The following is a 26358-nucleotide window of genomic DNA, read 5'->3' as shown; positions in this document are numbered from 1 at the left end:
ATCTGCCAACTCCTTGATCTTGGACTCTCCAGCCCCCAGAACTGTGAGAAATAAATTTATGTTGCTTATAACCCACTCAGTCTAGAATATTTTGTTACAGGAACCCAAACTAAAACCAGAAATTTATCTCAGAATGCAAATCCAGTAAGTTCTCTGTTATCTGACACTATACCTGATGTACCTCTAACTGGCACTTTTGTGCCTCACAAATACAGTAAATGGCCAGTGTTAGGCAAATAGAGCATCTGCAAGCTTCTAATGTATCTTCTGAATCTTTAAGAAAGGATTAAATACATTTCCAGAATTAACTGTATTTTAATACATCACCAATTTTTTTGAAAACTGGACACACACACACACACACACACACACACACACACACACACCCCACCTTATTGGAAAAAGGCTTACAGCACATAAACTTCAAAATCCTCTCTGTCAACTTTCCCTAAAGGTATTTTCAAAAAGACATTCAGTATATTTAAAAATAAGAACCATTCACTGCTTAGATTACTGCAATAATAAAAAGTCTTCAATTATACTTTCTGGGAATGGCTGAAATGTCCAACTAAGAGGGCATTAGCTTCTCAGAAATAAGCAATGCTAAAAGTATGCAAAATGTGGGCATAAGGCTATAATCTTGCTTCTTCAACTAAGTAACACTAAAAAAATACTGTAATCTTAAATATTAGACTCCTGAACTGTCAGAAATACGAAACAAAAGTAAATAGGAACAGGTAACAGACTACTACACTAAATATGTGTTTCACACATTTGGAACAAATTTTTTCAGACAATTTATATATATAACTTCTAAATTACATATTTAAAAAGAAACCCAAGAGTTTTGCTTCATGGTGAAGTAGTTATACTTTCTCAGCAAAAGAACATTAATGTAATGAATACCTTTTGCAATCTCATTTAGACGTGGTTTATGTCAGCAAACAGTTGGACTTAATTAGCAGGCTAATGACAGCAAGTCATGATCATAAAAGCTATCTAACCTCAGTATGAAGGACCTGCTTTCCCTCTCATTAACTAGGCCTTTCAAGATCAATACATTTGCAGGTTCCTCCTACAAGATCCCATGGTGATGTCACACACCATCATCCTAAACAGACTGAGTGATTTCCTTCTAGGAAGTCAGTAGTCCCAGAGAGGGGGGAAAGCTTTCTTTTCACAAAGGTGGCACAGCATTCTTGAGTGCTCCTGCCAAAATCTGAGCACTTGGTAGTGCAGTCTCTTAGTGGGTATTGTTAGGCAGTAATCCAAATACATTTCAAATGAATTAAGGAGTCACTTTCAATAAAAACCAACATAGGTTAAGCACAATGGTTCATGCCTATAATCCCCAGCACTTTAGAAAGCCAAAGCAGGAGGATTGCTTGAGCTCGGGAGTTTAAGGCCAGCCTGAGAAACACAGCAAGACCTCGTCTCTACTAAAAAATAATAATAATAATAATTTTAAAAATTAGTTAGGTGTGGCGGCACATGCCTGTAGTCCTAGCTACTCAGGAGGCTGAGGAGGGAGGATCATTTGAGCCAAGGAGTTCAAGGTTACAGTCGGCGAGTCATGATTGCGCCACTGCACTCCAGCCTGGGCAAGACTCTGTCTCGAAAAAAAAAGCCAACACAGTTCAATCTTAAAATAAATAAAGACCTTTATGATAGACTGCCAGATGTTTAAAAATATTTATGGGTCTTTCCTAGATTACATACAAACTAAGTTTGAGTCTGTGTGGATAAACATTGAAGAAAACCAAAATAAGAAAACTATGATTATCTCCAATCCTTATAGGCTACATGAGACCTGAGGAAAACCAGACGTGACTTATCGCAACATCTGTATACTTGCTGTTCAAAGTTAAACACCAGTAGGAAGCCCCTCAATCTCACAGGAATGAGGCTAATGATCTTTTCAGAAAAGGCAGAACGGAAAATATAGTCTAAAACAAATTCCTTACAAAGTAGTAGTTCATATCACAAAATAATGCTTCATACTATACAATGATTCAGGAATTCCCTTAGATGGTAAGTATCTTAGTTCATTTTACATTATTTTGTATATCTAAATCTATCCATGTACAACTTTGAATAAGCATCTCTTCTGCCTAAAACAACGTACATATCTTTTAATTTTTACAATTAACAAAAAGCAAACTAAAGCACTTAACAAGGTTAAGCATCTTAGGTCTAAGATTAAAAATAATGACAGAACATACACAAAACTCAATTTCTGGACCTCCTGTGCAGTAAGACCCCAACAAATGGCAATACAAAAACTAACTACTAAAAAGCTCTGAAGTCCAGGCACAGTGGCTCACATCTGTAATCCCAGCACTTTGGGAGGCCAAGGAGGGAGAATTACTTAAGCCCCGAAGTTCAAGGCTGCAGTGAACTATGATTGTACCACTGCACTCCAAGCTGGGTGACAGAATAATTTAAAACAATTTAATTTAAAATAATTTAAACAAATTAAGCAACAAAAGGCTCTGAATGTAGAGTTAAGTAAGTGCTATTCCTGATGCTTCGATGCCATCTCTGATGAGGCCTGTCAACAATCAAGGAGACAAAAAAGTCACGTTAATTTCAAAACTAAATTACCCTTAAGGAGAGAAAAGATTGAGAATAAAAGCCAATGGCCATTAAAAACACCTATATGTATGTATGTATACGAGTGTGGAGATATGTACATACACGTATCAATTATATATAAACCTCCAGAGAGGAGTTTTGAAGAGTCAGAGGAAAATTAATAGGCATGAGAAGGTAGATAGGTATCAGAAATTCAGTAAAATCACAGTGGGGTACTTACCAGGACAAACAGTGATTTCTTCTGCAGAACTCTCTGGCACAAGGACTAAGCTTCTCTTACTGGTCAAAGGAGCAACACTAAAAGAGAACCAAATCCCAAATGAATTCCCAGTAAAATAAATCAGAACATAGAGCCAAAAGCAATGGTGAGTCATTCACAAAGCCACAGGTAATCACAGATACTTGCTGCCTAATGCCACAAAAGCACAACAGGAAAGCAAGGAATCAGTACTGAAAACTATAGGCCAGAAATATGGAAAATAAATACGCTTACTGAAACTTCAGTTCCAGTGAAATCACTGAATGAAAACAAATTCCCTTTTGGAGTTTTTCACAAAGGAAAGTCGAAGGGTAAGAACTGTCTGTGAATATCACAGAAGACAAAAACTCCACTCCAACGTAAAGATGTCAAAGGTGTTTTATAGACTCCATCTCAGCCTTCTGAAGGCTAGAGATTTGTGAACTCACAAGAGAAGACACAGAGATTCTTCTGACAACACACTAACTTTCTCCTCCTTTTGCAGTTAAATTTCCTCTTTATCTCAAGATGTTGCTTTCCATGCAACAAAAATAAAATATAATTCCAAACTGCCCTACAGCAAAAATCTGCCCACAGAAATTGAATCTCTTTTCTAACAACAACTTAATTATAAATGGCTTCCTTCATCCAACCTTCTGGTTTTCCCTGACTGCTCATGGAGTGCAATCTCTGCCTGACATAGGAACACATGGCTGATCTGAGCATCTGAGCTAGCCCCCTCATGCTTCACAGGGCTTTATCATTAGTATGATCAAGTATGCAAGAGTGCTTAAAAACAAAAATCCTCACATCAACCAAGAACCACAAAAAGAATAGCTACAACTGAACTCATGATAAATAACTAACTCCTGATAAAAAACCACAAGTGATTTCTCCCTAAATAAAACATCTCATAGCATTTGTTATAAACCCAAGCCAGACATAGTTTACTCTGCATGTAACCATTAGTGCTCTATTCAAAGGGTCCATCACAAAACAATTTTCTGACATTTATAAAATGGGCTAATCAATTTGAAGTCAAACCACATTGCCTGCGATTCCAACTCTCTCCTGGTGACAAAGTGTATAATCATTTATTAAAACCTACATCTGCTCTGCACAAGGCTCACCACAATAAAGCAGGGAGGCCTACGGGGAGTAGAAGGCCTACTCTGTTAAAACCACTTCCAAAACTGTCTTAACAGCAGGAAAATCAAACCAAAGCCATATTCTTTAGCCCAGGAAGGAATACCAAGTACTATCAACCAGACGCCTAAGACCGCCACCTTGACTACAGCAAATGGCAATTGGGCTTCAACTCTCATATGGGAGAACACAGTCATGCAGTTCAAAGTTAAACTCTTGAGAAAGTTTCAAACTCAACTACCAGATAAAAAGGGCAAGCAGAAAGTAACTGGAAGTGCCGGGCGCGGTGGCTCAAGCCTGTAATCCCAGCACTTTGGGAGGCCGAGGTGGGCGGATCACGAGGTCAGGAGATCAAGACCATCCTGGCTAACCCGGTGAAACCCCGTCTCTACTAAAAAATACAAAAAAACTAGCCGGGCGAGGTGGCGGGCGCCTGTAGTCCCAGCTACTCCGGAGGCTGAGGCAGGAGAATGGCGTGAACCCGGGAGGCGGAGCTTGCAGTGAGCTGAGATCCGGCCACTGCACTCCAGCCTGGGTGACAGAGCGAGACTCCGTCTCAAAAAAAAAAAAAAAAAAAAAAAAAGAAAGTAACTGGAAGCATGATCCAGTTAATAGTGCAGTTTATAATTAATCAATTGCTATTTATTATTAAAGTAAGAAGACTTAGAAGGTAAGCCCTCAATCAATCAGCAAGAACAACGGAGGAGGTAATGCAAATACAATCCTTTACAGGAGATAGGAGGCACAAACAGATTAAAAGTGGCACAGAACAGACAGTGAGAGTGATGCAGGTCCTGTGTGGCCTGAATAATACGAAAACTTCAAAGAGGATGTATAAGTCTCAAGAGTAAATTTAAAAGACATATAAGGTTTAGATATACAGACAAAATAAGCATAAGCAGAGTTGGGGAAAAGAGAGAAAGGGGCTAAGAATAGAAGGACTATAAAGAAATCAGTCTAGAGCCTTCAAATTAGCATAAAAACTAGTGTAATTAGTTAAAAGAATAGCAAGATGTGACCATTTTTCAGGAATAATGTAAATAAGATTTACGCCAAGATAGCTGGCCTGGACAAGATAACCTCTAGGATCTCTTCCAGCTCTTAATATTCTGGGCTTCTATGAAATGCACATCTGAGAACTTAGAGATACTAATAAAATTTCTCCTAGTCTTCATTTATAAAAGCGCTACAAGTTCTCTGGCAAGCTGTCCATGTACAGTCTCACTCACGTGGTTCATCTCCCTTATGCTGGCAACCATCAGAGGAGAGAATTCATAGCAACATATAATCTCTCACCTTTGCGAAGCAGGTACAGAGTTTCCCTCTTCAGAAGTTTCTTCAACAACCCCTTGGGAAGACTGCAAAGAAATACATAGTATCTTAAATATACAGGCGCAGGTGAACTGGCTTCTCTTCCTTTTTTAAAAAAATTAATTGTTCAACGTTCTCTCTCAACAATTAACAATAAGAAGAAAATATTTTCCATAAGCCAGTAAATTTCAGTAAAACAGGCACATCCTATAAAGTCAGAAGACTGGTATTTAAATCAGAACTAAATCACTTACTAACTTTGTGATTGGGTAAGTGACATCTGAATCTCTTTCCTCATCTTAAAATGGGTATTAACAATTGTCTCACAGAGTGTCGTGAAAATTAAACAAGATAATGCATGCAATGCACTTCATAAAATGCAAGACCTATATCAATATTAATTGGTAAGTCAAATGTATTATGATTTCAGAAAAACAATCGAAAATTTTGTGCAGGGGGAAAGAAAAATATAGAGAAAAGTCCAATTTTCAAAGGAAATACTGAGTTGAGATAAACACTGCAATCCATGATCTTTGAGAAAAACCAAGCCATAACATAGGACATCTAAAGGGAAGGTTATAAAGATTCTTTTTGCGGCCGGGCGCGGTGGCTCAAGCCTGTAATCCCAGCACTTTGGGAGGCCGAGACGGGCGGATCACGAGGCCAGGAGATCGAGACCATCCTGGCTAACACAGTGAAACCCCATCTCTACTAAAAAAAAAAAATACAAAAAACTAGCCGGGCGAGGTGGCGGGCGCCTGTAGTCCCAGCTACTCGGGAGGCTGAGGCAGGAGAATGACGTAAACCCGGGAGGCGGAGCTTGCAGTGAGCTGAGATCCGGCCACTGTACTTCAGCCCGGCGACAGAGTGAGACTCCGTCTCAAAAAAAAAAAAAAAAAAAAGATTCTTTTTGCTACAAATCTGCCACTATGGTTTTTATATCTGGCTACAGGATTATCTTTTCAGAAATGTAATGAATAGGGACTATATAAGGAAAGATTATTCTCATTGATTCAAAAATTATTTTCATTGATTAATGGTAGAGTTGGTGCAAATACCAACTCATTAAACATACATGCACAGAAGATCACCGAAAAAGCAGCTACTGCTGCCTTAGGCAGACTTCTGAGGAAGTGCCTGGGCTGTGAGGCTTCTTCCACTAGACATTAAGCTATCAGCTGAAGTTTTCAAGGTTTCCTAATAAGATATAAATAACCTAAACAAGTTAGGTTATCTCTCTATGAATCTCGCTACCATTCAGGTAAATGATGAAATACACTTAAAAATCAGGAATAGATGAGTTTTCAGTCAAAAGGAAAGTTGTACAATATGGAATATAGTCATTATGAAAAATAAGACTTAACCCAACTACCAAAGGACTAAAATACAACAGCAATAAATACTTAACCTGTCTCTTCCTTTGAAAAACTCAGGGGTGACAAGGTTTTTATTGAAAAGAAAGAGAAAGAAAGAAAGAAAGAAAGAAAGAAAGAAAGAAAGACAGACAGACAGACAGGAAAGAAAGGAAAGAAAGGAAAGAAAGGAAAGAAAGACAAAGACAGAAAGACAGAAAGACAGAAAGACAGAAAGAAAGAGAAAGAAAGAAAGAAAGAAAGAAAGAAAGAAAGAAAGAAAGAAAGAAAGAAAGAAAGAAAGAAAAGAAAAGAAAAGAAAAAAAAAAAAAAAGAAAAAAGAAAGAAAGGAAAGAAGAGAAGGAAAGGAAAGGAAGGAAAGGAAGGGAAGGAAGGGAAGGAAGGGAAGGGAAGGGAAGGGAGGAAGGGAGGAAGGGAGGAAGGGAGGAAGGGAGGAAGGGAGGAAGGGAGGAAGGGAGGAAGGGAGGAAGGGAGGAAGGAAATGCTGACACCTAGTGTCCATTTAATAAAATTTTATAATGACTAGCCTTGGTCTTTAGATGCAATCAAGACACCAGTAAGTTAGTTATAAGGCACCTCCATCTCTGCCTTAGGCTAAAGCATATCTCAAATCTTCTCAGTGTAATTGTTTTAAAAAATTATTGTGCTTTGGCCAGGTGCAGTGGCTCACGCCTGTAATCCCAGCATTTGGGAGGCCGAGGCAGGCGGATCACCTGAGGTCAGGAGTTCAAGACCAGCCTGACCAACATGGAGAAAGCCCGTCTCTACTACAAATACAAAATTAGCCGGGCGTGGTGGCTCACGCCTCTAATCCCAGCTACTCGGGAGGCTGAGACAGGAGAATCACTTGAACCCAGAAGGTAGAGGTTGCAGTGAGCCGAGATCGCGCCACTGCACTCCAGCCTGGGTGACGAGCGAAACTCTGTCTCAAACAAACAAAATTATTGTACTTCTATTCAGTGCCAGGCCTGTGCTAATCACTTTACATTCCTTATCTCCTTTAATTTTCACAAGCCACTTAAGAAGCAAAAACCATTAAATTATTTTAAAAATAAGTGAAACTTCGAGAAGTTAAACAATTTGCCCCAAATCATATAGTTGGTCAAAATCGTAGAGCTGAGACTTGCCTGACTCTAAAACCCATGCACTCAAAACTACTATTATATTGCTTAATCAGATAATCCTCTTCCTAATCATTTCAATGTAGAATCCCAAGAATGTCTTCATTTCAAAACATTATTTTAATTTAGAAATTTATACCTCAATGGCAGTAATATGAACATAAAGTGCGGTTCTTCCAGAATATGAACATAGGATAGCAAAATAAGCAAATAAAATTTAGACTACCCAAATGTAATCAAGGTGAACAGGAAAGCATGGCAGAAATAAAAATTCAAGGAATCTGTGGCCTAATCAAGACATCTTCTTCCTGAAGAAATACGTTAATAAGGAAGGGATGGTTTGCATTGAATCTTTAAAAAAAAAAAAATTCAAAGAATTATTATCAAAGGGTATTTTTAATACTTAAAAGTGAAATTGGGGCTGGGCAGAGTGGATCACATCTGTAACCTGAGAACTTTGGGAGGCCAAGGTGGGCGGATGACTAGAGGCCAGGAGTTTAAGACCAGACTGGTCAACATGGTGAAACCCCGTCTCTACAAAAAATACAAAAAATAGCCAGGCGTGGTGGTGCATGCCTGTGATCCCAGCTACTCAGGAGGCTGAGGCAGGAAATCGCTTGAACCCAGGAGGTGGAGGTTGCAGAGAGCCGAGATCATGTCACTGCAGCCTGGGTGACAGAGTGAAACTCCATCTTTTAAAAAAAAAAAAAAAGTGAAAATGAATAGAGACATCATCTGGTCATCACATAAATGTCCTCTATTGTGTGACAGTGGTAGTTTATTAGGTTTTTCCACAGACTAGTTGAGTCATCCCTTAAAAATTCCATTTTCTGATTATTTCAACCCTCCAGATACTGTCATTCTAGAAGACAGTAGATACAGATCTGAGTATTCTGGTCACTGAAAATGTCTCTATTCCACAATAAATTAATAAATTGTCATTTTGTATACATACATCAGCGTGAAGTTTGGCAAATCAAAGTCAGTTTTTACAACTCCACACAATCTGGTCATTTCTGATTAAAAAAATTCCACTATCCTGACTGAAAAATTAAGAATCAGATTCTGCAAAGTAGTAATCACATCAACATACTACCCCTTCCAACTCCTTGCCATAATGCTCTCAGGGTGATCTATAGGCCTTCATTAGCAACTTTATCTTGTCTCAGTGATGTCAAAAACCAGTTATCATCTTGATTCTAAAGCTTTATAAACCTTAATATAGACTAAGTCATGTGCCTCAAAGTGAATGTTTTTCTGAGTCCCTATTTTTGAGACTCTCCTGCTATCTCTATCAACCAAGAAGTCTCAAATACAGGCAGCTCCAGCAAAGCTGTGTTCAATAGAGAATGTTTAACAAATGAATTCTTTCTACCCACATTTCCTGAAAGCAAAAGATCGAGAGGTAAAATTACAATCATAAGACTTTCATTATTTGCCTATAAAATTAGTAAGTTTGTTTTTTAAAGGTACAATTACTTGTTGGCAAGGTTGCAGTGAACTAGATATTCTCATACATTGCCAAATGGAGAGAATACAAATTTTAATAGCCTTTCTGACAAGCAATTTGGCAATAAATATCAAGTCTTTATGTTCGTAACTCTTTAACCCATCACTTTTCTGGCTCTTATGCCTAAGTACACTGATCAGGAATAAAGAAAAGTTTCATGTAGAAAGATATCAAAACTGAAATATCCAGCAACAGAAAAATGTTTAAAATATTATGGTAAATTCATAAACTGAAATATAATATAGCCATTAAAAGTAAAATATATAATTTAACATAAGAAAATGTTTACATAATGTTAAATAATATGATCTGAACCATACAAAAAATAGGTAATACTCTTTAAACTTTTCAGCATTTTTTAACATCTCCAAGTGATTTCTAAAATTAAAGTTAATGTCCATACACTTACTAGGTTGTCTGCTTTGTCTCCTTTCACTGAGGACTGTCCCTCACCCCTCCCATCCCACTAGCAGTGGGCTCACAGCCAATTTGACAAGTAACTTCCTTCAGGCCACAGCTGACTAGGCTACTGATACCAAATAGGCCATAAATCCTTTCCTGAAAATTTAAAATTGGAATTGGGAGAGATTAAGTCTCCTGTAACCTGTAATAAGTTTTGAGAGCTATAAGATCAGTGTCTTCAACCTGCACCTGAAAAACAAAAGCAAAGAATGCTAAGTCTGCAGGGAGAAAAATGAAGCAGATACAATATAACCATGAGATATAGAAAACTCACAGATGCCCGGTACCTTCTTTGGGCCTGGTTATAGTTCTATTTTAAAACTTCTGAGGCCAGACGCAGTGGCTCACGCCTGTAATCCCAGCACTTTGGGAGGCCGAGGTGGGCGGATCAGGAGGTCAGGAGATCGAGATCATCCTGGCTAACATGGTGAAACCCCGTCTCTACTAAAAATACAAAAAAACTGCCGGGCGCGGTGGCTCAAGCCTGTAATCCCAGCACTTAGGGAGGCCGAGACGGGCGGATCACGAGGTCAGGAGATCGAGACCATCCTGGTTAATACGGTGAAACCCCGTCTCTACTAAAAAGTACAAAAAACTAGCCGGGCGAGGTGGCGGGCGCCTGTAGACCCAGCTACTTGGGAGGCTGAGGCAGGAGAATGGCGTGAACCCGGGAGGCGGAGCTTGCAGTGAGCTGAGATCTGACCACTGCACTCCAGCCTGGGCGACAGAGCGAGACTCCGTCTCAAAAAAAAAACAAAAAAACAAAAAAACAAAAAAATTGGCCGGGTGTGGTGGCAGGCACTTGTAGTCCCAGCTACTCGGGAGGCTGAGGCAGAAGAATGGCATGAACCCGGGAGGCAAAGTTTGCAGTGAGCCAAGACTGCACCACTGCACTCCAGCCTGGGCGACAGAGCGAGACTCCATCTCAAAAAAAAAAAAAAAACAAAACTTCTGAGATACCCCGTTTCCTTAATTTATGTATTTTAGTAGAGACGAGGTCTCACTATGTTGCCTAGGTTGGTCTCAAACTCCCAAACTCAAATGAATTCTCCTGCCTCAGCTTCCCAAAGTGTTGGGATTACAGGCATTAGCCATTATGCCTAGCCCAGTCCTCTTTTTAATTAAGCTAGCTTACTTCAGTTTACTGTAGCAAATAGTACCAACTGATAATACTACCTGTAGTACTTGGTGGCCTGGTCATGAAGTTAAGAGTCAAAGAACTTCAATCTATTTAAGACCATCCACTAGATTTTGACTACTTCCAGGCTACTGCAAAGGCACTACCTTCAAACTTGACACAACACAGAACTTGACACAAGTCTATGATCTAGAGCTCTGGCCCCTGGGATCTTTCAAGCTAACAACTTGAATTATAATAAATTATTAAGTGTCACTCTTTGGAGTTAATGTATTATTTTAAGAAACAGCATCTCTGAATTGGAAAGAACAAACTGAACATTTATCATAAGCATCATGTAACTTTCCTTTGGAAAAGAAGCCAGTCACTAAAAGAACTATTTCTTAAAAATGGCTTCTTCGCTGATATACCTTCAGAAAAAAAAAAAAATTAAAAAAATAAAAATGCCTTCTCTTCCCAGACAACAATCTTTCCAGAATGTGAATGAAGATGGTTACTAGGAAATAATGATTCCTAGAGGCATCCCCCAGTGAATGACCTTCGATCCCTTAGAGACAATTACCAGTTGTTCAGTGCCTATAAACTCCTAAGCATTGTAGTAGACATTTTACACAAATTCACTTCAATCATTAAAGTAACAGTCGAAAGATAGGAATTGTTATTCCCATTTTATAGATGTAAAACTGGGATTCAAACAGGTTAAGTGACTTGCTCAAAAACACACAAATTACTTAAACACAAAAATCAGAACTCAACTCCAAATCCATGTTCTCTATTCTGTGAAGCTCCTCAAAGTTACCATTTCTTGAACCTTTATCATAACACAAGAAAGACAGAATAACACAATAATAAAAAAAAACCAAAAGTCAAAGTCTGGTAACAGAAATAGCAAGAAAAAACAGTATAGTCATAAAACAGAATACTCTTTAAAATTACAATTTATATATAAAGAGTTTATATTATTGCTTTTATAATATTCAAAGGGAAAAATAAGAGATAAGCTTTCATATACAATATAATCAAGCTACGTCAGAAAAAGCAAACTAAACATACCAAAAAGAAGATTGGTTTCAATAAATTATTCAAAACCACTACAAGCAAAAGAAGAAATATACACCATTATGCAGTGGGAAAAAATAACTGGGAAACTATCCTTACACTTCATACCACAAAGGACTACTTTCTCTACAATATAAAAAGTATCCACAAATCAACAGATTATCAAAAAAGAAAAATGATCATTAAGATCTAACAGACAAAAAAGTAAATACAAATGGGTCTTAGACATGTGAGAAAAAAGTTCAGGCTCACAAATAGTAAGAGATATGCAAATTAAGACTATACTGAGACGCCATTTTTCATCTCTCAAGACTGGCAAAGATCACGAAGTCTGACAATACTGCATTACTGTGGGTATGCACAAACTAGTATTCATACACTGCCAGTGGGAAGGTAAATGTACATGATCTCTATGGAGGGCAATTTGGCAACAGCTAATGAAATTACAAATACATTTTTTGGTCCACCAATTACAGTTACAGAAAATTATCATATAATACAAATATCTTCCATGTGGATGAAATGTCTTCTGGACATTTTACTATTTGTAATAGTAAACTCTGACAAATCCATATATGGTATTTTTCACATCCAAAAAAAAAAGATGAAGAAATTCTTTATATACTGTTATGTAATGATCTCAGTAGGATATTAAATGAAAAAAGTAGAAAATAATGTGTAAATCATTTGTGTAATAGAAGGTAGGGAAAAGAATATGTATTCTGCTTGTACCAGATAAAGTATCTTGGAAGGATATGCTAGAACTAGTAACACAAATTGAGTCCAGAGAGGGGAACTGGCTGGCTGGGTGATAGTGAGAAAAGTTAAGACTTTTTACTTACGTATTTTTGAATTCTGAGCCATGTGAATATTGTTACCTATTCAAAAATTTAACTTTTTAGAAATAATAAAAATTTTTACGCTGGGCGCGGTGACTCACGCCTGTAATCCCAACACTTTGGGAGGCCAAGGCGGGCGGATCACGAGGTCAGGAGATCAAGACCATCCTGGCTAACACGGTGAAACCCCATCTCTACTAAAACTACAAAAAATTAGCCGGGCGTGGTGGCGGGCGCCTGTAGTCCCAGCTACTCGGCAGTCTGAGGCAGGAGAATGGCGTGAACCTGGGAGGCGGAGCTTACAGTGAGCAGAGATCGCGCCACTGCACTCCAGCCTGGGCAACAGAGCGAGACTCCGTCTCAAAAAAAAAAAAAAACCAACAATTCTACGAAAAGGTCAATAAAATGCATCCATCTCAAAAAAAAAAAAATTTTTTTTACACCAGGCGTGTTGGCTCATGCCTATATTGCCAGCACTTTAGGAGACCGAGGTGGGTGGATGACTTGAGTACAGGAGTTCGAGAACAGCCTGGGCAACAAGGTGAAACCCCATCTCTACAAAAAATATAAAAATTAGCTCAGCCTGGCAGCGTGCACCTGTGGTCCCAGCTACTGCAAGGGGCTGAGGTTGGGGGATCGCTTGAGCCCAGAGGTGGAGGCTGCAAGGACCCAAGATGGCACTGGTGTACTCTAGCCTGGGTGACAGAGCGAGACCTTGTCTTCAAAAAACAAAATTTAAACAAAAAATAAATTATGGTGTATCTATGGTAGAATATGTCATATATTAAGAACTGATCTAAGATAAACTATAAAGTAGGGGGAGGAACAAAACTTATACAGAAGAGTCTTCATTTTGTTCAAAAAAATTGTTAACGTATTTTTGTATGCATAGAAATAATGATGACTGGTCAGGTGTGGCGGCTCATGCCTGTAATCCCAACATTTTGGGAGGCTGAAGCGTGCAGATCACAAGGTCAGGAGTTCAAGACCAGCCTAGCCAACATGGTAAAACTCCATCTCTACTAAAAATACAAAAATGAGCCAGCATAATGGCAGGTGCCTGTAATCCCAGCTACTCAGGAGGCTGAGAGGCAGGACAATTGCTTGAACCTGGGAGGTGGAGGTTGCAGTGAGCCGAAGATCGCGCCTAGGCGACAGAGCGAGACTCCAACTCAAAAAAAAAGAAATGGTAGTTTTTTTCTTCTTTATATTCTCCTGTACTTTCCTAATTTTCTACAGTGAACATGTATTACTTTAATAATCAAGGAGGGGAAGACCACAAAAATAACAGATAGCTAAAATAATCCTTGTTTTAATCTGTGAATAAATCATCCTTAATTACAGCATCACTGACCCTTACCTGACCATGACTGGTTGTTGGTTCTTCCTCCAACAAAAGTTTCTCTTTCAAGCTTTTAATTGAGCTTTCCTGGAAATCCTTGGTTTTTGAGTGCCAGTCAGATGCCCTAGACTCCTGCCTCTCCTCTTTGTCTTCATCTCCCATATCTTCTGAGATGCATTCATTTTTTTCACTAGCCTGCTCTCCTTGGCCACATTCATTCTGGATCAGAGAAGGAGGTCTAGGTAACACTGGTTCCCCAAAATCTTTTTTTTTTAAGAGCTGCCTCTGAGCCATTTTCAGGCTCTTTTGATAAACCTCCAACTGGCAGAGAATGACCTTGGTATACTGGTTAGGGTCTACTCCATCAGGGCAGAATGGAATACCCCAGAAGTAGTTCACAGTGCCCCCAATGTCCTGGAGACCTTTGGCATCTGCTAGGGTAGGCAGACAGTGCCTAGATGTGTCCCCGCTACCCTGGGCAGCTCTGAGAAAAGAACCCCTCCCAGTACTTTCCTGTGGCTTCCCACACTGTGTGTGCTCAGCCAAGTGGCCAGTACATCTGTCAAAAGATTTAACGTTCACATTCTCAAACACTGGCTGGCTCGACTGGTCCCAGCTTCCTGAGCTGCCAGAGACCGGCTCCTCTTCAGTTTTTTCAGTGTGGTCCCAAGGCTCCTCTCTTTCCTCAGCCTCGTTTCCCTGACTGATATGTGAGCCTTTAAACAGTGATGGAGGTACCAGCTGCCATATGCCTGTAGGTATTTGAGAAAAAGTAGGGCTAAGGACAAACTTTTTTATTAAGAGGGCTTGGTAAGCTATCACTTACCAAGAATTACATAATATGGGTAAGAAAGGCTCTTCTTTGGGTTTAACCAAATGTTGGTTTTTTCCTTGGAAATAAAAGTATGCTGGATATTCTTATGATCTTAACTACTTCCTGATTTAACTTATTTATTATCACCAAAAGGACCTGGGGTACTTCCGTATATCTACTCTCAGCATGAGATCCCTGTGGTACAGTTATACTTGATGAATGGAAGGAGTCAGAACAGGGAGACATGCCTTCAGTGATCCCAGAGTCTGTGGTTTTCTCTTGGTGGGACTGGGAAGATGGTCCAGTGGCCAGAGGTCGAGATCTGGTAGCAGAAGCATCAGAAGGCCGGCAACTCTGAAACAAGTGATCCCATACCAGACCAGGTTTATTATTAAAATAACTATATATGAAGGGTCACAGGAAGGACAAAATGGGAGGCCACTGTTCATAAGAATTTCTCTTCTCCAAAATGTAGATGGCTCAATTTAATTTCACAACATATACTGAATGTCTATGTGCAAAGTGTTGTACTAGATTGCTATACTAAACCCTTTTTTAAAATAGGGAGGCAAATAGCATAAAAGATGGTTCAGGACCTACCACTGGCAAGTATCCTTCACATTTAAAATCATTTCAGGCTGGGCGAGGTGGCTAATGCTTGTAATCCCAGCACTTTGGGAGGCCGAGGCAGGTGGATCACCTGAGGTCGGGAGTTCCAGACCAGCCTTGCCAACATGGTGAAACCCCGTCTCTATTGAGAATACAAAAAATTAGCTGGGTGTGGTGGTGGTCGCCTATAATCCCAGCTACTTGGGAGGCTGAGGCAGGAGAATTGCTTGAACCCAGAAGGCGGAGGTTGCAGTGAGCTGAGACTGCACTCCAGCCTGGGCAACAGAGTGAGACTCCATCTCAAAAAAAAAAAAAAAATTCAGTTGTGCATATTCAAATGACAATTTAACTTTATTTGATTATTTTTTAAAAACTGCCCATTCTTTCTTCCCATAACCCACCTCTGGTTCTCATCCCCTTTGCTCTCCCACAAAACAGAAGTTAGCATCTTATCTTGCTGCCTTTTGGGTTCTTGGTATTCAGTAAGTCTTTTCAGAAGCTGTTAACTTATGATAATTCTTTTCAACCATGAACTAAAAAATCCATGGGTGGAAGAAAACTCTTTCATATCGAATTAACAAAACACTTCAAATTGGGTTAACCAACAATTCAACACAGACTTTAAAAAATTACTATGGGAATTTCTATTAGGTGAAAACCCTATAAATGACTACAGCTAGTTCCTAATGCAACTACGACACCACAGAAGTCTAAAATACTGCTGATCAATATCCACAAACTTTTGCAACATGGCATATTTACATTCAGGCTTTCAGCAATGGCTTTCCTCAAGAGCTCCTCTTCTTCCTCCTCCTGGCTGTTCACTTCCCTAGCTTCCTGCTCACTCATTTTGAGAGCCAGAGCAAACTGTTCTTCTTCTGTCATCTCTATAAGAGGGTAGGGAAAAGAGAGGGAGGGACACCACAAACACTGAATAAGCATGGAGGCAAGAAAGAGAATTATTAAACTTTTCAACTGAAGACATTACAAGACCGTACAATTTTATAATCTTGTAAAGAAGGAAAACCCCAAAAGGTAAGGTGTTGGTCAAGATAATTAGCAGCAGTTACAACAAGAATCCTGGGTTAACTAGGCTGTAAGCTCCCATGAAGGCTGAGTTTTCACCTACACTGTTCACTGTTATACCTCCAGCACATAAAAAAGTGCTGGGCATAGGGTACGTAATAAATATTTGCTCAATGAATAAATAGAGGAATTAATGCCCACTCTATAGAGCTTTTTACTAAATCCACAATGCTTTATGCTCAACATTTAGCCAGAATAATTTTAGTACTCAGAATCCTCTGATTTACCCAGTAGAAAAGAACATCCCTAGTGACAAGAATGTGGTCTCCAGACACCATTTTCCATTTAAAAGGAACTGGGGTACACTGAAGAAATGGGTGGCCTCAAGTCCAAAGCATGAAATGAACAAGATGAGCTAGAATATTTGTCACAGATGTAAGCAAGGAATCTATTAGACACTACTAGAGTCATATCGAAAGAACTTAGGAGCCAATTAAACAGACTCCTCACTGGCCAAAAATGAAACTGGAGCATCAATAAAGATAATGAATGCGGGCCGGGCGCGGTGGCTCAAGCCTGTAATCCCAGCACTTTGGGAGGCCGAGACGGGTGGATCACGAGGTCAGGAGATCGAGACTATCCTGGCTAACACGGTGAAACCCCGTCTCTACTAAAAAAAATACAAAAAACTAGCTGGGCGAGGTGGTGGGCGCCTGCAGTCCCAGCTACTCGGGAGGCTGAGGCAGGAGAATGGCGTAAACCCGGGAGGCGGAGCTTGCAGTGAGCTGAGATCCGGCCACTGCACTCTAGCCTGGGCAACAGAGGGAGACTCCGTCTCAAAAAAAAAAAAAAAAAAAAAAGATAATGAATGCAATGCATTAAACTACATCAAATATATTTACATCTGTAGTTACATCTATATTACATCTGTAAGTTCAGGCCAGATGTGGTGGCTCATGCCTGTAATCCCAGGACGGTGGGAGGCCAAGGTGGGAGGATCATGTGAGGTCGCGAGTTCGAGATCATCATGGACAACACGGTGAAACCCCATCTCTACTAAAAATACAAAAATTAGCCAGGCGTGGTGGTGGGTGCCTGTAGTCCCAGCTACTTGGGAGGCTGAGGAAGGCGAATCACTTGAACCCGGGAGGCGGAGGTTGCAGTGAGCCAAAATCGTGCACTCCACCCTAGGTGACAAAAGCAAGACTCCATCTCAAAAACAAAACAAAACAAAAAAAACCCTGTAAGTTCATACTAATATTTTTTTAAAAAGACATTGACTAACCAGTCACTGTTGAAGAATGTTAGTGAATCAACTATATGAAAACTGATAAGGTGTGGTGGCTCATGCCTGTAATCCCAGCACTTTGGGAGGCCGAGGTGGGTGGATCATGAGGTCATGAGACTGAGACCATCCTGGCTAACATAGTGAAACCCCGTCTCTACTAAAAACACAAAAAATTAGCCGGGCGTGGTGGCAGGCACCTGTAGTCCCAGCTACTCGGGAGGCTGAGGGAGGAGAATGGCTTGAACCCAGGAGGCGGAGCCTGCAGTGAGCCAAGATCATGTCCCTGCACTCCAGCCTGCGTGATAAAGCAAGACTCTGTCTCAAAAAAAAAAAAAAAAAAAAAAAAAAAAAACGAAAACTGATAAATAAAATAATAGAATTGTTTTTACCCTACTTTGTCTACACAAGCTATACTACTGGGTAACCAAGCAGATTAAAAGCTCCTCTTTATAGAATTATTACAGTTAAAAAAACGTAAAAGAAATGAGAGCCGGGCGCGGTGGCTCACGCCTGTAATCCCAGCACTTTGGGAGGCCGAGGCGGGCGGATCACAAGGTCAGGAGATCGAGACTACGGTGAAACCCCGTCTCTACTAAAAATTACAAAAAATTAGCCGGGCGCGGTTGTGGGCGCCTGTAGTCCCAGCTACTCGGGAGGCTGAGGCAGGAGAATGGCGTGAACCCGTGAGGCGGAGCTTGCAGTGAGCCGAGATCGCGCCACTGCACTCCAGCCTGGGCTGGGCGACAGAGCGAGACTCCGTCTCAAAAAAAAAAAAAAAAAGAAAGAAAGAAATGAGAGAATTAGAATATCACCATTTTGACAAGAAAATTAGCCGGGCGAGGTGGCGGGCGCCTGTAGTCCCAGCTACTCGGGAGGCTGAGGCAGGAGAATGGCGTGAACCCGGGGAGGCGGAGCTTGCAGTGAGCCGAGATCGCGCCACTGCACTCCAGCCTGGGGCACAGAGCAAGACTCCGTCTCAAAAAAAAAAAAAAAAAGAATATCACCATTTTGGATGTTGTTTATGGGGGGGATTTGGTAATGTCTAACAACCTACATAAAGTTACCCTTTGACCTAGCAATCTCACTTCTAGCAACTTACCCTAAAGATACACTTCTAATTAAAAGGAGTATATCATTGCAGCAATGTTCAAATTTGCCAAACACTAGAATCTATTTAATAACCATAAACTGTAGTACACATACATACAGTTATAAAAAAGAACAAGGAATATATCTATGGACTGGGAATAAAGTGATTTCAAGGATATGTTATTAAGTAAAAAATAAAGTACAAAAGAATTTATGGATAATATGCTACCTTTCACATAAGGAAGGAGAAATAAGAAAATGCACACACACCTATTTATTTGTACAGTGTCACAAAAGAAAGATAAACCAGAAATAGGCTGCGCATGGTGGCTCACGCCTGTAATCCCAGCACTTTGGGAGATTGCAGCACGCAGATCACCAGAGGTCAGGAGTTCGACACCAGCCTGGACAACATGGCGAAAGCCTGTCTCTACCAAAAACACAAAAATTAGCCGGGCATGGTGGCGTGCGCTTATAGTCCCAGCTACTCTGGAGACTGAGACAGGAGAATCCCTTGAACTCAGGAGGCAAGCCAAGATCACACTACTGCACTCTAGCCTGAGTGACACAGAGACTCTCTGGTCTCACAAAAAAAAAAAAAAAAGAAGAAAAAGAAAGAAAGAAAGATAAACCAGAAACTAATGCAAACGATTACCTATCAGTGGTTGAGAACAGAGTGAAGGGCACAAGAGAGGAAATGACACTTCTTTGACTATATTTTTTTGTATAACTTTGACATATGGAATCACACAAATCTTAAACATGTTTTAGTAATACGAAATCAACAAGTACAGGGGATCACTAAAATTGAATCCAAACATAAAAAATGCACCCAACTGAATTTGAAATGACCTTAATGAAAATGAAAACATATCAGAATCTGTAGGATGCAACAAAAGCCGCATTTATAGTGAAATTTATAGTTTTCCATGCTCATATAAGGCAAAATTTTAAAATCAGTAATCCGAGTTTCCCACCTTAAAATGCTAGAATATAAAGAGTAAAATTAACCCAAGTAAGGAGAAAGAAAAAAAAACATAAAGAACAGAAAGAAATCAATAAAATGAAAGATGGGCATACAACACAGAAAAAATTAAACAAAAAATTAATTCTGGCCGGGCGCAGTGGCTCATGCCAGCACTTTGGGAGGCCAAGGCGGGCGGATCACAAGGTCAGGAGATCGAGACCATCCTGGCTAACACAGTGAAACCTCAACTCAACTAAAAAAATACAAAAAAATCAGCCAGGGCGTCTCTCTCTGTCGCCCAGGCTGGAGTGCAGTGGCGTGATCTCGGCTCACTGCAACCTCTGCCTCCCAGGTACAAGTGATTCTCCTGCCTCAGCCTCCTGAGTAGCTGGGATTATAGGTGCCCGCCACAAGGCCTGGCTAATTTTTGTATTTTTAGTAGAGATGAGGTTTCACCATGTTGGCCAGCCTAGTCTCAAACTCCTGACCTCAGGTGATCCGCCCGTCTCGGCCTCCCAAAGTGCTGGGATCACAGGCATGAGCCACTGTGCAAGGCCAAGTCTGGCAACTTCTATCACGCATTCTCAACAAGAGTGGTACCATTCCCAAGTGGACAAAAATTGGTTCTTGGAGGTCAAAAAAAAAAATCTTATGTATAAAATACAGACATACAATCAGTACATAAACAGAACACATAGCATATCTGTGGTATTAAAATATCATGGGGATGGCAATGGTTAGAGGGAAAAATAGTCTAAAAAGGCGCCTCAGGAGAATAACAATGAAAAATAGGGCCAGTGCAGTGGCTCATGCCTATAATTGCTCAAGTCCAGGTGGTCGAGGCTGCAGTGAGCCAAGATCACACCAATGCATTCCAGCATAGGTGACAAAGCGAGACCCTGACTCAAAAAAAAAAAAAAAAAAAAAAAAAAGAAAGAAAGAAAAGAAGAAAACAAATTTTTAAAAATAGTTGGGTGTGGTGATGCACACCTATAGTCCCAGCTACTCAGGAGGCAGAGGTGGGAGAATCACTTGAGCCCAGCAGTTCAAGACCAGCCTGGGCAACATAGTGAGATCTTGTCTGGACAAATAATAAAAAACTAGCTGGGTGTGGTGGTATACACCTGTGGTCCTAGCTACTTGGGAGGCTGAGGTGGGAGGATCGCTTGTGCCCAGGAGGCAGAGGTTGTAGTGAGCTACTGCATTCCAACCTGGGCAACAGAGGGAGACCCTGTCTCAAATAGAAAGAAAAAAAAAAAAGTTAGCTGGGTATGGTGATGTATGCCTGTTAGTCCCAGCTACTCAGGAGGCTAAGGCTGGAGGACCACTTGAGCCTAGGAGGTTGAGACTACAGTGTGCTGCACCCACACCACTATATTCTAGCCTGGGTGGCAGAGTGGGACCCTGTCTCAAAAAATAATAATAATAAATAAATAATAAAATTAAATTTATACAGGAATGCAAAGGACCCAGATTAAAACAATTTTTAAAATAAAGTTGGAAGAATTATACTACCTGATTTTAAGATATTATAAAGCTACAGTAATCAAGACAGTGTGGTATGGCATAATGACAAACATAAATAAATGGAAAAGAACAGAAAATTCAGAAATAGACCCATGCATTGATTTTCAACACAAGGAAAGGACAGTCTTTTCAACAAATGGTACAAGAATGATTGGATACCCATACGGAAAAAAAAATGAACCTTAACTCTTACCTTGCACCATATACAAAAACTCAAAATGGATTAGAAATCTAAATGCTAAAGCTAAAACTACAAAATTTCCAAAAGAAAATAGGTGGAAATCTTCATAACCTTAGTGTAGTCAAAGATTTCTTAGGACACAGAAAGAAAAAAACCATAAAAGAGAAAAAAATGGACCACATCAAAGTTTAAAACTTCTGTTCTGGCCAGGCGTGGTGGCTCATGCCTATAATCCCAGCACTTTGGGAGGCTGAGGCGGGTGGATCGCTTGAGGTCAGGAGCTAGAGATTAGCCTGGCAAACATTAGCAGGGTGTAGTGACGTGTGCCTATAGGTCTAGCTACTCAGGAGGCTGAGGTGGAAGAATCGTATGAACCCGGGAGGCAGAGCTTGCAGTGAGCCAAGATCACACCAGTGCACTCAGCCTGGGCGACAGAGCACGACTCAATCTCAAAAAAAAAAAAGAAATCATAAAAACAGATTTTGCTGCTCAGTAAGATTCAGAATGGGGGGCTAACTGGTAGCTGGCGCCTGTAATCCCAACACTGGGAGGCCCAAACTGGAGGACTGCTTGAGGCCAGGAGTTTGAGATGAGCCTGGACAACACAGCAGGACCCTGTGTAAAAAAAAAAAATTAAAATTAGCCAGGCGTTGTGGGGCATACTTGGGAAGCTGAGACAGGAGAATCACTTGAGCCAATGAGTTCAAGGCTGCAGTGAACTATGATCATACCATACCCCTACACTTAAGCCTGGGTGACAGTGAGATTCTGTCTCTAAAAAAATAATAAATTTTTAAAAAATTTTTTTAAGATTCAGAATGACCACTTCTGGATTCCACTTAAGATACAGGAAACTGAAAAAAGTTATTCTTCCAATCCTTACGACAATAGCAACAAAAACTGATAAATTCACAACTTTTCTTGAATCTATCAGAGAGCTAAGAATGCAAGATAATCAACTAGCCCAAAATGTATCAGTTCTATGACTATTACAATTCCCAAACCATTCTCAACAAAAATGAAGGCCGGGCGCAGTGGCTCAAGCCTGTAATCCCAGCACTTTGGGAGGCCGAGACGGGCGGATCACGAGGTCAGGAGTTCGAGACCATCCTGGCTAACACGGTGAAACCCCATCTCTACTAAAAAATACAAAAAAAAAAAAAAACTAGCCGGGCGAGGTGGCGGGCGCCTGTAGTCCCGGCTACTCGGGAGGCTGAGGCAGGAGAATGGCGTAAAAACCCGGGAGGCGGAGCTTGCAGTGAGCTGAGATCCGGCCACTGCACTCCAGCCTGGGTGACACAGCGAGACTCCGTCTCAAAAAAAAAAAAAAAAAAAAAAAAAAAAAAAAAAAAAAAAAAAAAAAAAAAAAAAAACAAAAATGAAAACATACGTGCAATTTTTCTTTTGGCCAAACACTTTGCTCTATTCGACGGTTTTGTCTTCATTTTCTGCAATCCATTTTCCTCCTTTGGTTCCTGTTGCAAAACAAGAAATATGATCAGTGTGGCTGCCACTAAAAGTAGTAATTTCTCTCTCTTCTACCTCCTCTATGGCTAAGAGAGGCCTCTGAGGAATTGATGATTGTTATAAATATGCACATAAAACATCAGAAAATCCTTTTCAGTACAAAAAGGAAAACATAAGATCTAGAACCAATAAAAACCAAAAACAAAAACGTGTGATATATTGGCATTATTATCTGTCATATAAACAGTCACACAAAAACTAGTCTATCTCTAAAATACCAGTAAGCATCACCTGAGATCAGAGTAGCTTGATTGAAGATTTAAAAAAACAATAATAATGTTTAAACTCAGTGTTTATTCATTTATTTTAAATCACTCTTTCGACACTGGATAGTAAAGGAAAGGAAAAAGAGGGTAAATGAAAAACCCTATAGAAGCAAAAGTGAACCAAATACACCAACCCTACATCCCACCCTAAAATTTAATAAGAAACACAAACAAAATAATCAAGAAAACAAAAAATAAAAGAGAAAGAAATAAAAGGCCAGGCACAGTGGCTCATGCCTGTAATCCCAACACTTTGAAGTGGGAGAATAGCTTGAGGCCAGTTCAAAACCATCCTGGGGAATGTAGAGAGATCCTGTCCTTACCCCATCCCAAAAAAAATTCTTTTTAAATTAAAAAAAAAAATTTATTTTTTCTTTAATTAGCCAGGCATGATCCTAGCTATTCAGGAGGCTGGAGCAGATGGATCACTTGAACCCAGGACTTCCAGGCTGCAGCAAGCTAAGATCGCACCACTGTATTCCAGCCTGGGAGACAAAGCAACATCCCATCTCTAAAAATAAATAAATAAAAATAAAACTGGGCAAGGCGTTTGAACAGAATTTCTCTGAAAATGAAGATATAGAAATGTCCAAGAAGTACATGAAAAGATGCCCAACATCATTAGTCATCAGGGAAATACAAATCAAAATCACAATAAGGTATCACTTCACACCCACTAGGATAATTAAAATAATTTGTTTCAAATCAGAAAATAAGCATTGGCAAGGATTAGAAAAACTGGAACCCTAGTACACTGTTGGTGGGAATATAAAACAGTGCCACCACTGTGGACAAAAAAGAAATTAGGTGCTGATACACACTACAAAATGAATGCACCTTGAAAATACATAATTGAAAGCAGCCAGACAAAAGGCCACACATATATCATATAATTCCATTTATAAGACATGCCCAGAATGGGCAAATCCGTATAGAAAGTAGATTAGCGGTTGTCAAGGGCTAGGGGTTTAGGGGAAAATGGAGAGTAACTGCTAATGAAAATGGGTTTTTTTCTGGGGGGTAATGAAAATGTTCTAGGCCGCTGCTACTGGGCCATGCAGACTGGCAGAGTATAGTGTGGTGTGAGGCTGGCGAGGGCAGTGGCCATGGAGGGTGGAAAATGTTCTAAAATTAACTGTGGGCCAGGTGCAGTGGCTCACACCTGTAATCCCAGCACTTTGGGAGGCCCAGGTGGGCGGATCACCTGAGGTCAGAAGTTCGAGACCAGCCTGGCTAATATGGTGAAACCCAATCTCTACTAAAAATACAAAAATTAGCCAGGCATGGTGGCATATGCCTGGAATCCCAGCTACTCAGGAGGCTGAGGCATGAGAATCAATTGAACCCAGGAGGCAGAGGTTGCAGTGAGCCAAGATCGTACCACTACACTACAGCCTAAGGCAACAGAGTAAGACTGTCTCAAAAAAAAAAAAAAAAAAAAAGAGAAGTAAGACAAATTCACAATTATGGTCAAAGACTTCAATAGCCTCAAAATATTTGTAGAACAGACAGAAAACCAATAAATATAAAGTAGATTTGAACAACACTATCATCAAACTTTATCAGATTGATATTTACAGAAATCACTATCCAAAATGTGCATTCTTCTGTAGTACACACAGAATATTCTGGGCCATAAAACAAGTTTGACTAAGTTTAAAAATGATGAAAATCATATAAAGTACATACTATTAATGGAGACTGCAGTGAGCCAAGATCACATCACTGTGCCACTGCACTCCAGCCTGGATGACAAAGCAAGACTCTGTCTCAAAAAAAAAAAAAAAAAAAAAAAAAAAAAAAAACAAAGGCCAGGTGCAGTGGCTCACGCCTGTAATCCCAACACTTTAGAAGGCCAAGGTGGGCAGATCATCTGAGGTCAGGAGTTCGAGACCAGCCTGGCCAACATGGTAAAACCCCTCCTCTACTAAAAATACAAAAATTACACAGGTGTGGTGGCAGGCACCTTTAATCCCAGTTACTCCGCAGGCTGAGGCAGGCAGAATCACTTGAACCAGGAGGCGGAGGTTGCAGTGAGCCACTATCATGCCATTGCACTCCAGCTTGGGCAACAAAGCAAGACTCCATCTCAAAAAAATACATATTAAAAAAATAAAAATAAATAACAAAACAAAAAACAAACAAATGTGTTCCTAAGATGATTCCAACTGTTTTCTATTCTAAAGCAGAAAAAAAGACTTTTTTCCATATACAACAATACCAAGACACTACAAGAATATGAAATACGTATTAAAAATCAGTTAGTAGGCCGGGCGCAGTGGCTCACGCCTGTAATCCCAGCACTTTGGGAGGCTGAGGCAGGCGGGTCACAAGGTCAGGAGATCGAGACCATCCTGGCTAACATGGTGAAACCCCATCTCTACTAAAAATTAAAAAAAAAATTAGCCGGGCGTGGTAATGGACGCCGGTAGTCCCAGCTACTCAGGAGGCTGAGGCAGGAGAATGGCGTGAACCCAGGAAGTGGAGTTTGCAATGAGCAGAGATCACGCCACTGCACTCCAGCCTGGGCAACAGAGGGAGACTCCAGCCTGGGCGACAGAGCGAGACTCCATCTCAAAAAAAAAAAAAAAATCAGTTGGTAGCCCAGTTTTACGGGAGATTTTTAGGAAACCCTGTAAAACAAATAATTCCTATACTATTTAAATTGTGGTAGGACATAGAAAAAAATAATAAGCTTTCCTTCTCTTTTATACCATAACCCTAATATTAACATCTGATGAAGGCCATAGCCCCCCCCAAAAACTTTATAAAGCCAATGGCACTAGGAGTACAGACGAAAAACTCCTAAATAATATATTGAGAAAAAAAATCAATATTATATTAACATAACACATCATGACCAAGCATGATTTATTCCAGAAATGCAAAGATGTTCCAACATTAGAAAATATTAATCCAATATATAATAT

General features: G+C 40.1%; 1 protein-coding gene across 10 annotated transcripts in view; it reads right to left on the bottom strand.

The window, feature by feature from the left end:
- Positions 1 to 26358, bottom strand: part of UIMC1 (ubiquitin interaction motif containing 1) — a 118435-nt gene that overhangs the window by 50152 nt on the left and 41925 nt on the right. For 8 of the 10 annotated variants that reach the window (XM_050793180.1, XM_050793185.1, XM_050793184.1 and 5 more), the window contains 6 exons: positions 23026 to 23110; positions 16320 to 16444; positions 15197 to 15302; positions 14153 to 14886; positions 5276 to 5337; positions 2816 to 2892 (listed from right to left, as the gene is read on the bottom strand). In XM_050793180.1, coding sequence (XP_050649137.1) covers positions 2816 to 2892; positions 5276 to 5337; positions 14153 to 14886; positions 15197 to 15302; positions 16320 to 16444; positions 23026 to 23110 — 1189 coding nt within the window. The other 2 variants (XM_050793188.1, XM_050793189.1) reach the window with 2 other exon arrangements.

This window comes from Macaca thibetana, chromosome 6, assembly GCF_024542745.1.
Source record: "Macaca thibetana thibetana isolate TM-01 chromosome 6, ASM2454274v1, whole genome shotgun sequence".
In the NCBI taxonomy this organism is placed as follows: domain Eukaryota; kingdom Metazoa; phylum Chordata; class Mammalia; order Primates; family Cercopithecidae; genus Macaca; species Macaca thibetana.
Note: the sequence above shows the minus strand (reverse complement) of the source record. Positions and strands in the feature narration are given on the sequence as shown.